The following is a 17330-nucleotide window of genomic DNA, read 5'->3' on the forward strand; positions in this document are numbered from 1 at the left end:
CTCCATATCTGTACTCATAAACTTGATATCCTATAACTTAAAGACTATAACATAAACATAGAATTTATGCCATATGATAAGAGGAAAACAAGACATTTGTTCATGTACAAATACAAACATACTCATAACAAAACAGAGAGGAAGTATTCATGCCATCATAATCCTTGTTTCTGTAACTGGTCACGTGGTCACAGTTCATATTTATCACTACCCATTCCATGTGCTCTTTACTTTCAGCAAGTACTGTAGTTGGCTGTGGTTCTTTGCCTAGTGGGGTGACCCAAACCTTTATTCCTGAAGTTTCTGGACCGTTGGTTGTCCTGCCAAGATTGGGTTGTTGCAGTTATCCATGACTTTAATCACAGGGGATGGCAGTACTAAGAGATGCCATAGGGGATCTCCTGTATTCCAGGAAAACTCTTCTTTACCTCCAATGTGTAGTCGCAGTCATTTCTCCTTGATAGTCAGGAACAATCACCCCAGCCAGTACAGTAATCCCCTTCCTTGCCTGTTGATTCAGAGGCATGAGAAGTCCAAAGTGGCCAGGTGGCAGTCATAACTTCTAATTCAATGGAATTATTGTTGTGTCTTCTGGTAGCACCCTTCCTTTTGAAACTAAGGCCTATAGACCATCAGAGCTTAAGCTTTCGGGGAGAGGAAGCAAACATTTCTCTAGTGGATCACTAGGAGTGATAGTGAGTGGTGCCACTTCCATTTCCACTCTTTGATTCCTGGCCCTATGAATCCTGGCCATGGGAGAAATAGCACCATAGAGTGAATGCTGATTCATAGCATACACAGCTGCCTGCAGAACACTGCCCTCGCTCTGCAAGATATAGCCACCTAGTAGGCTCCTTAATTGGATCTTCAAAAGGCCATTCCACCATTTTATCAACACAGCTGCCTCTGGATGATGGGGAACATGGTAAGACCAGAGAATTCCGTGAGCATGTGCCCATTCCCACACTTCATTTGCTGTGAAGTGGGTTCCTTGATTAGAAGCAATGCTGTGTGGAACACCACGACGGTAGACAAAGCATTCAGTAAGTCCATGGGTGGCAGTTTTGGTAGAAGTATTACAAGAGAGGAAGGCAAAACCATGACCAGAGTATGTGTCTATTCCAGTTAAAACAAATCACTGCCCCTTCCATGATGGGAGTGGGCCAATTAAATCAACCTGCTACCAGGTACAGGCTGATCACCTCAGGGAATGGTGCCATATTGGGAACTGAGTGCGGGTCTTTGCTGCTGGCAGATTGGGCACTCAGCAGGGGCTGTAACCTGGTCAGCCTTGGTGAGTGGAAGTCCATGTTGCTGAGCCCATGCATAACCTCCAACCTTACCACCATAACCTCTTTGTTCATGAACCCACTGGGCAATGGCAGGAGTGGCTGGGGAAAGAATATGATTTGAATCCGCAGAATGGGTCCTCTTATCCACCAGATTATTAAAACCTTCTGCTGAAGTCACCTTCTGATGAACATTCATGTATCACACAAATGTCCTCATGTTTTTTGCCCACTCAGAAAGGTCTATCCACAGATCTCTTTCCTAGAATTCTTTGTTACAATTTTCCAATCATGCTCCTTCCAAGTGCCTGACCATCTAGCCAAACCATAAGCAACAATCCATGAGTTAGTATACGAATGCACCTCTGGCCAATTCTGCTTCTAAGCAGAATAAACAACCAGGTGCACTACTCGAAATTCTGCCCACTGAGAGGATTTTCCCTCACTACTGACCTTCAAGGAAATCCCAGAATGGAGCTATAGTGCTATAGCTGTCCACTTTTGGATGGTGTCTGCATATCACGCAGAACCATCTGTAAACCAGGCCCTAATTTTCTCTTTTTCAGTCACTTGACTGTAAGGAACTCCCCAAAAGGCCATAGCTCTGGCCTGGGAAAGAGAAGGTAATGTAGCAGGAGTGGGGGCCATGGGCATTTGGGCTACTTCCCCATGTAACTTACTTGTTCCTTTAGGACCTGCTCAAGCTCTATCTCTAATACCATTTCCATTTTATGATAGAATGCTGCTGTGCAGGCTTAACTTTATGGCTTGGGGGGGGTCAGAAAACACCCAGCTCATGATAAGCAACTCAGGTCTCATGTATAACTTGGTGCCCTATGGCTAACTATTCATTCTCTACTAAGGGTCAGTAGCAGGTGAAAAGTTTTTCAAAATGAGAGTAGTTATCTGCAGAGGACAGTAAGGCCTTTACTCCAAAATCCTAAGGGCCTGCATTGTGATTGTCCTATAGGGGTCTGTCAAAAGCTCCAGACAGCATCTGTATTTGCCATGACATTTCCAGCACCATTGAATGTGCTGGATCATATAGCCCAAGTGAGAGAGAAGCGTGCACGATAGCCTGGACCTGTCACAGAGCCTCCTCTTGTTCTGGTTCCCACTCAAAATCAGCAGCTTTTCTGGTCACTTGGTAAATGGGCCACAGTAGCACACCGAAGTTGAGAAATATGTTGTCTCCAAAATCCAAAGATGTCAACTAGGCTTTATTCCTCTTTTTTGGTCATAGGCGGGACCAGACACAATAGCTTATCCTTCACCTTAGAAGGGATATTTTGACATGCTCCACACCACTGGACACCTAGAAATTTCCCTGAGGTGGAAGGCCCCTATATTGTTGTTGGATTTATCTTCCATCCCTTGACACGCAAATGCTTTACCAATAAGTCTAGAGTAATTGCTGCTTCCTGCTCACTAGGTTCAGTCAACATGATATCATCAATATAATGATGTGCTGTCTTGAGGGAGGGAGAAATGATCAAGGTCACTGTGAACAAGATTGTGGCATAGGGCTGGAGAGTTGATACACCCCTAAGGTAGAACAGTGAAGGTATATTGCTGGCTTTGCCAGCTGAAGGCAAATTGTTTCTGGTGGTCCCTACTGACAGCTATTGAGAAAAAAGCATTTGCCAGACACCATGGGATGTATTGATTTGTTCAAGCAATGATATCACAATTGGTATAGCAGCTGCAATTGGAGTCACCACCTGGTTAAGTTTACAATAATTAACTATCATCCTCAAAGACCCACTGTTTTCTGCACAGGCCAAATAGGAGAGTTGAATGGGGATGTGTTGGGAATCACTACCTCCTGCATCCTTCAAGTCCTTAAGAGTGGCATTAATCTCTGCAGTCCCTACAGAAACCCAGTATTATTTTTTATTTACTATTTTTCTGCATAGAGGCAGCTCTAGTGGCTTCCACTTGGCCTTTCTTACCATAATAGCCCTCATTCCATGAGTCAGGGAACCAATGTGGAAATTCTACCAGTTGTTGAGTATAGCAATTCCAATTATGCATTCTGGGAAAATAGCCACAAATGGGTCTGGGAGCCCACTCGACCCACTGTGAGATGAATCCATCAATCACCTGACTTCCATAAGCTGGACTCTGACTGGTGGACCAAAGTGATGTTTTGGATCTCTTGGAATTAGTGTCACTTCTGAACTAGTGTCTAGTAATCTACAAAGTATTGAGCATTTCCTTTTCTCCAATGCACAGTTACCCTGGTAAAAGGCCTTGGGGAAGGCTGGGAGGAAGGTTAACAGTGTAAATTTAAATTTTAGGTATTAAAACAGGGTCCTTCCCCAAGTGTATCTGGCCTTCCCCTCATTTGAGGGGCTCTGGGTCTGTAAACTGTCTCAAGTCTGGGAACTGATTAAGAAGCCATGACTCTGTTTTTGTGATGCATGTTACACTTCTGTTCACTTGACCTAGAACTCTTCTGTCTACACAGCTCAAACAAGAGTTTTTTGCCCATCTATTTTACTTTTAAGTACCCCATGATCTACTAGTCAAAATCACAAGTCTCTGCGACTCAGATTATTTTGACTGCTGCTTTGAGTCTGCTGCCTGTTATGGTGGCCATGCCCACCTTGTTTATCGTGAATAAGTTCTGCCACTTGGCTTCTGCCAACCTGAGTTCCAATCAACCCCACTGGGTTTAAAGAATCCAACTCAGTAACAGTTGTTCCCACATCTGACATTCAGAGAAAGGTGACTCCAGAGCTCTTCAGGTATGATGGAGTTAATCTCACAAATTTATTTCAAATTCCTGGTGAAAGGTGTGTCCTATGAACAATCCTGGGGTGTGTGAGCAGATCTTCTATGATATTTCCACTCTAACATTCCCATCTCTCTAAGCCTCTGGATCCCCTCATCTATATTACACCAGGAAAGTTGTGGCATTTCTATCTCAGGTAATGTCGGCCACCTTTTGATCTCATTTCAGCCAACCACCCAAACAAACTATCAGTGTCCTTTCTAATCCCTCGAGCTGCAACACTGAATGCAGAAACTTTGCTTAGTGGGCCCATATCAATAAATTCAGCTCGATCCAACTTTATATTCCTTCCACTACTATTTCACATCTTTAGTATCCATTCCCACACATATTCCCCTGATTTCTATCTGTATAGATTAGAAAACTCATGCAATTCTCTTGGAGTATAGCATACCTCCTCATGGGTAGCACTTTGTACCTTTTCAGGGTCTGTTGGGACTTTAGTCTATTTATAGGTCTGGAAGAAAAGAGGGATGGTGGGGGTGGGTCATGAAAATAATTAGGTGTATCTTTCAAGCCAATTACCTAAGTGAATTCTATCATAGTTTCATCAGATGAAACAGGATTAATCACTCCAGAGAGAGGAGTGAAGGCTGATTCTCCTAGAGAGGTGGTTACAAGCTTAGCAGGCACTGAAGGGCTAATTTCTCTTTTGTTTTGTTTGTTTGTTTTTTGCATGGGCAAGAACCAGGAATCGAACCCAGGTCTCCAGCATGGCAAGTGAGAACTCTGCCCGCTGAACCACAGTGGCCCGGGCTAATTTCTTTTGGTGGAGGTTGGATGGCAGACTCCTCTGGGCCAAGAAAAGCCCGGGAAGCTGCTTTCTCAAGGCAGGCTGGACGTGGGGGAGCTGTTTCTTCAGGACAAACCATTACAGGTCTATCCTGGTAAAGACTGAGTTGCATCCAGGGTTTCCATGTTCCCACTGCCATCATTATCAAGTCTTATGTCCCATCCCAACTTTCAGGACCCCATTCTTTTCCAATCAAAATCCTTACTTTAACAGCAGACAACCTGCAAGATTGAGATTTGAGTTTACACTGTAAATCTGTTACTTGCACAATGAGGCTTTGTGTCTTGTTTTCAGAGATCTCAAGTCTATAACCACAGGAAATAAGATTTTCTTTCAGGGCATTACATGGAAACTTTTACGTCTTTCATATGGCGCTTACGTTGCAAAAGCTCACACCTTTTCTTCATAACCATCTCCAGCATATCTAACAACCAGAGAACATCATTATACCTCTTAACTCCACAAAACTCCATTAAGGTGTCACAAACACTCTCACCCAGAGTCTTGCTTTATAGAAGCATGCAATTAGCAGAAGCAAATAGTGAAATTTTGTGTATCTCCATTGCCAACTCATGCCATGGACTATCAGTTTCATCTTGATTATTGGAAAAAGAGTCATTACTGCCTTTAAGTCTAATCAGAGTAGAAAACCAATTGTAAAAACCCATATTTAAGATTCTGTTCCCCAAGAATTACTCCTGATACCAAGGTATATTAGTCAGGGTTCTCTAGAGAAACAGAACCAACAGGAAAGATATGTAAATATGAAATTTATAAAAGTGGTTCACACAACCATGGGAATGTAAGAATTCAAAATCTATAGTGCAGGCTGTGAAACCAGCAACTCCGATGAAGGATCTCAATGAATTCCACCGGAAAGGTCAGCTGGATGAAACAGCAATGAAAATTCTCTCTTCTCCCTTAAAAGTATTCAACTAATTGAATCAAATCCAAATGATTGGATTATTTCATTTATGAGAGGCATGCCCTTAGTTAAATGTAGATATAATCAGCCACAGCTGCAATAATTGACTGATGATTTAATAAACCAGCCTTCCAATTTATTCACCAGCTTTGAAGTATCCTTGCAGTAATAGTTAGGCCAGTACTTGCCTGACCAGACCACTGGGCATCTGGCCAAGTTGACACCAGAACCCAATCATCACAAGTCTCAACAATCAAATTCTTCTAAAAAAATTTTTAGAAACCTTAAGGGAATTGATAAAATGAAGATTTTTTCCCCCATTCTTTGTATGAAATACCAGCTTAATGCTTCTTCAGCAATATTTGGGGTCATGCATCAGAATTCACACTTTTATGCACTAAGGAGCTATATCTATGTTCTGTGTATATCCGTGTATTCCAGAATTGCAATGACTCAAGCCTCCTATTTAATCCCCCCAACTTGATCCCTAAACTACCACCCACGGGAATTCTACCACCTTTCGCTCAATAAGCCATCCCACTGCAGAACCTCTGCATTTTCAAAGCTGTTTCTGAACCTCCTACATAGAGCAGCGTGGAAGGTAGAAAATGTCTGGACTTGGAGTCAGAAGACCTGGATTCTACCTGAGGCTTTGTCACCAACCTTCTTATGTTGCTTACTAACTTGTAGGTAAAGCTTACCCTACTCACCTAGGGGATTGCTTTGAAGAACAAATACCCATTTTATAAGCTATAAATTACTATGCTGAGGCATCATTGTAAAAGATCCTTCGGATTAGACAGAACCATTTATTCCTTTATTATTAGTATGGGTATGAAAACAGAAAAAAGCTATGTATTTGCATGCCTTTTTTGACCCCCCTGATGTTTGATCCATCGACCGATCGATTGATTATGCAGCCACTCACATTTTGTCATGTCACTCTTAAGCCTTTAGACAAGAGGATCAAAAGGGTAACTGGTCTATAATATCACGTTATCTATCACCATCTTTCTGAAGCCAAAGAAACAGAGAGTATTGAGAAAAGAATTCTGTTTTACAGCACATGACCAACTCAGGAAATTCCAAGAGCTATCCTGGGTGTTATGAACCTGAGTTGTACAAGTAAAAGTGTGCTCAATTTAAGTTACCATTTCAAAAGCTCGTTATGAATTGTTGTCTGTGCTGAAACAAATCATGTGAGTAATGGATGAGCAATCAGTGTTGCTTACCATTGCAGACCCAACACGGCTGACTTTGATGGGATTGCCTCGGCCAGAAAGGTCCATTTGGGCTTTGTCCATCACGTACAGGCACGCATCGAGGATGCCATCCTCAAACTATTCAGGGAAAAAGAACATGATCTTAACATCCACTCTGCAAATAAGATAATCTTTGCTTCAAAATAAAATGAAACTCAACCTAATATTTAGAAAATGCACTTACTACATAGTAATGTCCCATCGTATTAAGTAAGAAATGTTAAAAGTGAAATGAAGGAGCCATCCCCTCTTTTTTTCCCAGTATGGCCAACAAGAATTTAAGAGCAAGCCACACATATAAACAGAGTCACCAGGGATCTAACCTACTCAAGGAACATGAACTCACTTGAAGGTCTTTAAACACTGCACAAGTTAATTTTGAGGATCTTTCCAACATATCTGCTCAGTGTCCAAGGCAACGAAATGAGTGATTTATTAAAGTCAGACCAAAGTCTTGAGACTTCAAAAGAGACATGAGTCCTTGAGAGTCTTTAAAATAAACAGTTCTCAAGTATATCATGGTACAGTACTTTAGGTTTCATTAATTCACACCTGAAATATTTGGGGATCTCATCTAGCAAGTGCCAGCCTAATGTTTCCCTTTTCTGAGATAAGGTGGACCCACAGTCAAAGAAAGAGCAAAGAGGCCTAGGGAGAGCAGATTACATCATCAAAGATACAATATGGAAGTCAGTTCAACTTCCTTAGAAAAAATTGCTCACCATAAAAAAGATAGCAGAAGTTTCTAAAAATAGGAAAAGAGGCGAAATAGTAATAAATTGGCAAGATGGAAAGATTTCACCTATTCTTTATCTCAAAGTAGGACATAGGAATAGGATGTTTCCCTGAATACAGAATTATTATTACTATTATTATTAATCTTTTTGGCATGGGCAGGCTTTGGGAATCGAACCCGGGTCTCCAGCATGGCAGGCAAGATGCCACTGAGCCACAGTTGCACCGTCCCAGAATTCTTGCATATCATTCCCCCAAATACTTGTGACAGAAACCACAATCGTCATGGCTAATTACTGTGTAATTATTTATTAAATCCAGTTGGAACATCAAAAGCTGATGTGATGGATACAGTAACAAGTATTGCATTAGTTCTTCAGTTATGTAAATAAATCATTATTCTGGTTATTAAGCAGCACCCCTCAGCTGTGTCTGTGGGACATGAGAGCAGTTAACTGAGAGTGAAATAGTCGTAGGGCTAGTCATTTCTCTGCATCACTGCAAACAAATGAATTGGCCAAAGGAACCAAATAAATTGATTTTGCAAGTGATATTCGATATACGTAGCCTCTGTGCTCGAGGGTGCATGCCAGTAAAATCAAAGGCATGTGGGCTGAGGAGTTCCCCTACAGTGCTTGGGTTCCTTTCCCAAGCGTGGGTGGTTCCCCATGCTACCCACCTTAACTTTCTTCTTAGTGGTCATCTATAGTTGGTCACATTGGGACCACAAATAGACTCACATCAGTGCTTAGGAAGTGGGGACCCAAGGCAAGGGTCTCAGACAGTAAGCAGTCACCAGTATTATATGATGGCTCAGAAAGAGGAGGACTTGCAGCCAGGCATGGGGTGAGAGCCCAGATCACTAGCTAGGCAGGGCATCAAAAAGCAGGTGGGCAACTTTGAGTACTGGGCATGTCATGATCAGGGGTCAGGGTGAAGGCACTGGACACAAAGCCAGGTGGACAAGAGCTAGTGAAGACATGCAATCGATGGAACAGTGGATGAGGGGTATGGAGATCCTGAATGGACATCAGAACAAGGCATCAGGGTCAACGAAAGTATCAGGTGACTTGGGGAGACCAGATTCAATGAAATATCTACCCTAAATACCCAGAGCAGTACACATGATTCCAAACATCTCAACCAAAATACTCTGAGGAATGACTCATTCATCTCCTCTCATGTTGCTAATGAAAAATTGTTTTTGAATCACATGCCATGCATTCATTTATGGAAAGATGGCAAGATCTCATTCATTTGTTCCCTTGTTAAAGATGTCCAACTGGAACAGTTTGAGTTATTGACAACCTTAAAGGAAATACCATTTTCTTCTTTATATCCAGAGAGTAACTTGAGGATGTGGCTGATAAAAAGTGAAAGCCCATTGGGCCTTCCTTTGATGAACTGGTGCCACTCCTTTATAATTAGCAGTATCCTATAGTAACACTCAAAAATAGGTATTTCCTTGAATTGGGCACACACTTTTCAGTTTTCTTTGCATCATTATCAAAATACCTTTCTATCTAAGGAGAGGAGCATCAGAATCATAAAACATTTAATTCAGTCCATTCTAGGCTGAACAGCAAAATTTGAGCTAATGAGATTTCACTGTACTAAAATGCCAAAGCATCTCTCAGCAGCATGCCATATTCTCCGTAGAATTCCTGATTTCTATAATATTATAAAAACCAAAGATATGAGGTTTCAACTGATAAATTCTGTAGTTATCCTTATTAGTTTTTCTCCTTATGCTCTTTGCCTTAGAGTTCCAGATCCTGAGAAGCAGGAAATTATGTTTCTCTAATATCGATATACGGCACCCTGCAGTGACAAAAGTAGTAAATAAAAATATCCTTGACAATGACAACATTAAATGACTCACCTGGCCATAGCTCCAGCTTCTACTCTTCATGTTATTGATGTCTCCGTAAAAAATAACTCCGATGTCATTCAAGACGTATTCCTCTCTTTCCTTCTCATCATCGAGATACACAGCATCATCTGCATCAGGATTTAAACACAATGACCATTACCAAACTTAGCTATTTTCAAAGACTTGGAAGTTTATTTTTATCCTAAATTGTAATTCCATCAACTAAATGGAAAATAAAAGTCTTTTGTTTCATGAAGCATAACTCACTTCCCAATATGTGTTTTTTTAGTAACGGTGAACGTAATCAGCCCCCAAATCAGTCTGCAAATGACATTTGCCAGCAAAATGCTGACAAACTCTAATTCTTTAAGTTCCATGCAGCACAATTAAATTGACATGTCTCATTACATGTTTTATGATTCTGATGCATCAGTAGCTTCAGAATCAGAATTCTGTGATGCAGATACGAATCTTAACACAGACCAAAAATAATTTCCAACCTATCCATGTTAATACTAACATAGCTAAATTGAAAATGATTTCTGAAACAAATCCGGGGCATTCAGAAGGCAGCAGTATCATTTATCATGCTTGGTTTGCAGCTCATTGTTGACAGGAGGTAGGCTGGACGTGGTCTCCTTCTAAATTTTTTTCTTTCCTAATAAAAAGTATTTTATTTACTTCCATCGAAACACCCCTATTTGCATAATAGGGATGTTTTTACACTGATAGGACCCGAAAGCAACATTTGGTCATTTTTATGATGCTGAGGAATATATCACTGAAAACCACAACTGTGTTCATAAATACTCTAGTGGGTGGTCTCCTTTGAATGAAAAGTCCCTTTGAATGTGTTGGTAGATCTGTATGTCCAACCAGCCTCCCTGTTTGCTGCCTTCATTGCAAGGACTCTTCTTCCCTGTGGCTGTAGAAGTGGCCAAGCTTCCCATCTACTTACATAGCAGCCTGGAAGTTATCCCCAGGTCAGGTGTGAGAGCAGCGGGAGGACCTCCAGTACAGGCGGGGGCACACAGGTGTAAATATACTCAGGTAAGTGGGCGTGTTTGGAACAGGGTCAGTCTTGGTTCTGACTGGGGGCGTGGTTCATTACCTTTCTCTAGCCAACTCAGAAATGTAATCCCTATTCCCTTTTCTGGGTTCTCTTCCCCATCATATCCTGATCAGGCTTTTATCCCTGTCTCTTAAAGTGTGGTACTCAGCCTTAGCTGCACATGATGATCACCTGGAGAGATTAAAAAATTCCCCATGTTTAGGATGAACTTCCAGGTCAATTAAATCAGAATCACTGGGTGTGAGATACAGGTATTAGGGTTTTGTTTTTTTTTTTTTAAACTCCCCAGTGGTTCTTCTGTGCAGTCAAAGTAGAAAATGAATGCCCTAGACCCCGCTTCTCACACAGTTCAAATACAAGTTACATCAGCATCACCGGGGAATTTGTCAGAAATGCAGAATTCTATGCCCCATATCAGAACTACTTATTCAGAATCGGAATGTTACAGCATCCCCAGGTGATTTATATATACATTACAGTTTGAGAAGTACTACTCAATTCAACCAGCTTAGACCCCCAATTCTAGGCTGCATTATAGTTTTAATTGAATCCTTTGGTGATTCCTTGGTCTTTTCTGGTCTCCAGCACTTTCTTGTTATCCTTATCTTCTCTTCCTCTTGCCTACCAATTGCCTGGTTTCATGAAACGCTAAAGTTATATACATACACACAGACCCACATATAATTTAAATATCCATTAAACTGCGCAGATATGAGGTGTACAATTTCACAACAAAGATAATAAACATACACACCACCCCAAAAGTTCCTTTGTGCTCCTTTGTGATCTTTCAGTCATGATCCACCTGCTAGGGAACCACTGATCTATTTTCTGTCATTAAAAATTGGTTTGCATTTTCCAGAATTTTATATAAATGGAATCATACAGTATGAACTAATTTTTTGGTGGGGGGTGGTTCTGGCTTCTTTTGCTCTGCATAATTGTTTTGAGATTCACCCATGCTATGTGTGTATCAAGAGCGCATTCTTCCTAAAACCATTTTTCCTTTCCAAAAGAATCCAGAGTTAAATAATAAGTGTCCCAGCCTCTCCTCAGTCCTTGCTAGTATAAGCATCGATGTCTCCAAATTGCTGGCCTGGGGGCAGAATGTAATGTTTTAGTCATAGGCTTATGCACCCCCCCTTAGTTGAAATCTCAGCTTCATTTCCAGAAATAAAACATAAAGGCATCAGAAGCCAACTTGAAGGCTCTCCCACTGACAAAGATGGGACCATTTTAATATCACAAATAATAATACAGTACTAACTATAAAGGAAGGAAACATTAATTTTTTAAAAATCACTAATCAGGAAATATTTTAAAAATCCATATCCAAATGCTGCAATGAAAATGAAGAAGTAATTTTCAGGGTGAAATCCTAAGACTGCATTAAGAGGTGCATTTACCACTATATCCTAAATTGAAACATTTGCACTTCCAGTCTAGAGTCTAGCGTAGAGCTGAAAGGAGGCTTGAAGGAGAGTCTTCTGGTACCTTGGCAGCCCAAATGGATCATGCTTTCTGGTATTCACACATGTGTGGTCCCTCCCATACTGACTTTAAGCTTGGCCTTGGACTTGCTTTGACCAATGCGATGTTACCAAATGTGACATGAGCAGAAGCTTGATATGTGGTTGGGTTGTCTTCGTAGAATGCATACTCTTGGAACTCAGTTGCCATTGTACAACAACCAGACAACCTTCTGGGGAGTCAGAGAAATAGAAAGCAAGAAGAGGCCACCAGCCATTTCAGACATTCCAGCTGAGGCCTTGGATATGTGAGTCAGGACCTCTTGAAGCTCCCAGCACACCCAACTTAATGCACATGAATGAGTGACCTCAGCTGACATGGCATGGAGCAGAAGTACCACCCAGCCAAGCCCTAAACATATTCTTGTCCCACAGAATCATGAGAAATAATAACCACTCACTGTTTTAGGCCATTAACTTCTGAGGCAGTTATTTATACAGTAATAGAAAAATTCTCCATAGAAAAATAGTAACTGCAAAGGAAAGAAACACATCAAATATCTCAACAGTCCCACATTATTAATGATCAAAAATCATTGGCCACAATTGATATTCTGAAAGTTGAGAAATAAGGAGAAAAGCATATGCAGCCTTTCTTACATGAATCAAGGCAACAAAATGGTTGATGCTTATAAATGCAGAAGATTTGGTAGCATTAAAATACCACCATTTCGCAATCCCTAATGAAATAATAGATTTAAGCTAAAACCATTAGTTAAAAGGCTAATGGGGAATTTCATAATGGATGGATACAACCAGACAACCTGAAGGGATGAATAACCTGGGAAGGCTACAGTATGACTTATGAAGTATTCTAGTTTCCCTCTCCCCCACCCCCACCACACCAACCACTTGAAACTAAGTTTGATCAGGTCTCTAGATCTGTTCAACAGGATTTGTGGGAGTTTGAGGAAAGTATGACATGACACTAGGGTATACAATCAGGGGAGTTTGGGGAAAGTATGACATGACACTAGGGTATACAATCAGGGGAGTTTGAGGAAAGTATGACATGACACCAGGGAATACAATCAGGAAAATTCAGGATATGGAAAGCTCTACATGACAAACGACTTAGTTTCAGCAACAAGTTCACAGCATGTAAAAAAACGATGAAGAGAATTTCTCTAACACAAAAGGAATTTAAGAAACGTATCATTCAAATGAACAAACTGTAAAAAGATACATTTGAACAAGGACTGGGCATTAGCAAATACCAAGAAACTCTTGCTAATTATACCAGCTGTAATAATAGCATTGTGTGTGTGTGTGTCTACTTTGTGAAAGTCACAAAAATATGTAAGGACAAAATGACACAATGACTGGGATTTCCTAAAAAGTACTAAGACAAAAAAAATAAGGATTAAAAATGAATCGCAAGTCTGGGAAAACTCTTGGTGACTATTGAATCTGTGTTACTTATAAGTATATATTGTAGTATTTTCTACTTGATTGTTTGTTTGAAATTTTCATAGTAATGATAAATGTTTCCAAAGGGCAGAAGAGAAAAAAATTGAATAAATGGAAAGATCAAGAATGTTTCGAATTGGATGTGAAGAGTCAATATTGTCAAGATATTAATTATACTCAAATTATTCCATATATATCAAGGAATATACAGAACAATGAATAATAGAACAATGCATGCCTGTTTTAAAGTTTATCTGAATGAGCTGAGATGAAAACAAAAATAACCCCAAATTTAAAATGTTTAAAAAAGAAGAAATATTGGGGGACCTACCCAAAAAGATATAAAAAATACACGCTAAAGCTTGTGGTAAATTTAACGTTTTATCCAAATTCATTCTTTCCTGTTCCCATGCTCTTTGCCATGAAGATAAGGAGTTTTTAACTCTAAAGGCGAAATGTAGTTCCCTCTCCACTTTGGGTTTGCTTTGGTTTATGGAGTGTTATTATAAGTGATGCATGCAGGGGCTGAAAATGTGCTTGCCTGTCTGAGTCTGTGCTCTTAAACCTCTACCATTGCCGTGAGAAAATCATGCCCCAGCAATGATTTGCTTCTCTCACCTTCCTGGTCCAAGGAAGATGAGAGACACATGGAGCAGGGCATCCCCGTAGACCAGCAGTGAGGTTAGAGCATCTTCAGCTGCTATGGACTGAAGCACAGCCTGCCAATCAAATCCAGCCAAGTCACAGATCAATGAGAATTAATGCTTATTGTGCTATGCCACTATAATATTTTTTGTTCATTCTTAGGCACAGTGCTTATAGCTAACTGAAACAAAGCAGTTATTAAAACTGTGTGGTACTGGCCCAGTAATAGACAAATATATGGATGGAAGAGATGCCTATTGAATCTCAGCATATGATAAAGATGGCATTTAAAGTCAATGGGAGTGAGAGCTGTGATTGATAAACGATGTCCTGACAACTGGCTTTTCTTGTGGGAAAAAAATTCAGTAAGAGCTCTTCCACCTAACTTACACAAAACTAATAGACATATTTAAGAGATGCATGTGTATTTCTTCCTGCCAATCCTCAACTCACCTAAAATGTCCCACATATGAATTATTCAGAGAAGTGGTACAATGTTTAATGAATATATGAAAAGATACTCAACCTCACTAATAATGAGAGACATGTGAGTTGAAATAGCCATGAAACACCATTTTTGTCTACCAGATTGGCAAATATTAAAACAACTGTCAATATCCAATACCATTGTGGCTCTGAAGAAATGGAAACTCACATATATTGTGGCAGTTTTATAAACTAGTGCAACTTTTTAAAAGGGTAATTTGGCAGTAGCTATGCAAATTTAAAATGTGCATTCCATTTGACCAAGTGATGCTATTTCTAGGTTACTACTCTACAGAAATACTTGCACAGGTACAAAATGAGTGGGCAACATTCAATGCAGCATGGTTTGGTAAAGTGAAAAATAGGAAACAACCTAAATATTTATAAAAAACAGAAAAATCAGTTGTGGTACAGTCATACTTAAGCAGCTATCAAAAAGAATATATAGATACTGATACAGAAAGATCTCCAAGATATATTGTGCAAAAAAAAAGTTAGGTACAAAGCAACATGTATAACACACTCCCATTTGTGGTTAAAAAACCCAAGCTCTATAGGTGCATGTATGGACATCAATATGTTAAATTATAGCAAAGTATCTGGAAGGCTAACATAGCTAATGGTGATTTTCTTTAGGGAGAGGAGTAGGATTGGCAGGTCTGAGGAAACATTCACTTTTTGCCATATAAATGTGTATATGTGTGTATATTAGACAAGAACAATGTATTCAATTAATTGTCAATTAAAAATTAAAATCATTCAGAAATACACTAACTGGGTTAAAATACGCCCAAATGTTAACAGTTGGAGTCCCTGATTTGTAGAACTTTGGGTTCTTTTTATGCTTTCATTATTCTTGTAGACTGTAAGAGTCATCAGAAAAAAAGAGTTACTTTGAGAAAGATGTTTGCATTTGTGTGAAAATACCTTTTTACTAAGAGATTAATTAGTTCAACTTTGATATAAACATTTCAAGAGCACTAAGGTTGCATTCCTCTTTTATTTTCAATATTCTTATTAAATTTCACATTCCTTCTTGAAGTCTCCTTCTTTAAGACTCCGTGTTCCCTTATTTTTCCCAGCACAGGCTGGATTAAGCCTTATTGCCTTAGTTCCCAGTAGATACTGTCGAACATTTTTCCCACTGTGTGGAGACGGTTGTTATATTTAATTATTTATATAACAAATATTAATATAGCATTTACTATGTGCCAGGATTTTATAAAGTATTGCCTAAAAAAATCAACTCTTTAAAGCTCATAAAACCTCTCATAGGAATATTATCCCCATTTTATAGATGAGGGAACTGAGGCAGAGAGAAGTAAAGTAACTTTCCCAAGCCATGTTACTAGTAAGAAGGGAAACCAGGAGGTGAATATTAAGTTGTCGTCCGAGTAGACTGTGATTCTTCACCTGAAAGGATCATGTCACTGCATTCCCAGCAAACAGTACGGAGGCTTAGGATATAGTGAAGGAATCCATATAAGTCTAGTGAAAGAATGAAGGATAGAGATAGATGTCTTGAGCTTAGACAGTGAGAGAGAGAAGTCCAAAAAAATGATGAATTTACCTTTGAGCTTAGGGCTATCCTTTATAGGGAGTTATAACTTTAGGTAGCAAACTATGAATAGGGTAGAGTTCTGTAGCAAGAACAGTCTACCCTTTTCCTTCCAGTAGCTGAATTAAATCTTATCTCAAAACTGGTGGGCATAATCATGAATCCACAACAAGGCAAGGGAAGTCAAATGGCAAAGTCTCCATTTTAATTTTAAATTTATGTATGATTTTCAAAGAAGATTGAAGGTGGTAAGCTGCACTATTTTTCCTCCTGTTTTTATTCAGATCTGTCACTTTAAAATACACTTGCCCAAAGCTAGGTTTATGTTTGGAGTGATGGAAAGGTTTTGGTAATAGAGGTGGCGATAGTAGAATGTAATTAACAGCACTGAATTATGTATTTGAATGTAGTTAAAAGTGGAAATTTTAAGTTATATATATGTGACTAGAATACAATTTTTAAAAAATAGGACTGTACAATACAAGCAGTTAATTTAATTTAAATTCTGGACTATAGTTGATAGCTCAATTATGATAATGTCCTCTCATCAATTGTAACAATGCTACCCCATTAATGAAAGTATTTATAAAAGAGAAAATTGTGTTGTGTGTGAGGGGGGATATACAGGAACTCTATATTTTCTGCATGATCTGTAAATCTACAATTTCTCTAATTAAAAAAAAAAAGAAATTGGAAAAAAAACATTTATATCACCATGGAAACTCAAAAAACTCCCTATGTGTGACAGGCTAACAAAAATAGGAAACCGTAATCATTTGCCTCTGGAGACTTTTATTTTCAGCTTTTTGCTAGGTTTGTTTATTGTTTCATTTTTGATCAGTATTAGAGGGGCTATGTGCATGAACTAGATCCAGGGGAGAAATCGATTCTCCACATAGCCACATGGATGAACCTACTATGAGGAAAGATAAATTTGCAAATAACTCACTGTTCTA

At 39.5% G+C, this 17330-nt stretch overlaps 1 protein-coding gene across 3 annotated transcripts in view; it reads right to left on the minus strand.

The window, feature by feature from the left end:
* Nucleotides 1-17330, minus strand: part of F13A1 (coagulation factor XIII A chain) — a 182753-nt gene that overhangs the window by 109043 nt on the left and 56380 nt on the right. For all 3 annotated transcript variants that reach the window (XM_077143620.1, XM_077143618.1, XM_077143619.1), the window contains exons 5-6: nt 9684-9802; nt 7037-7144 (exon numbers count right to left, since the gene is read on the minus strand). In XM_077143620.1, coding sequence (XP_076999735.1) covers nt 7037-7144; nt 9684-9802 — 227 coding nt within the window. The remainder of the gene's footprint in view (nt 1-7036; nt 7145-9683; nt 9803-17330) is intronic.

Source organism: Tamandua tetradactyla, chromosome 25 (assembly GCF_023851605.1).
Source record: "Tamandua tetradactyla isolate mTamTet1 chromosome 25, mTamTet1.pri, whole genome shotgun sequence".
Lineage (NCBI taxonomy): Eukaryota > Metazoa > Chordata > Mammalia > Pilosa > Myrmecophagidae > Tamandua > Tamandua tetradactyla.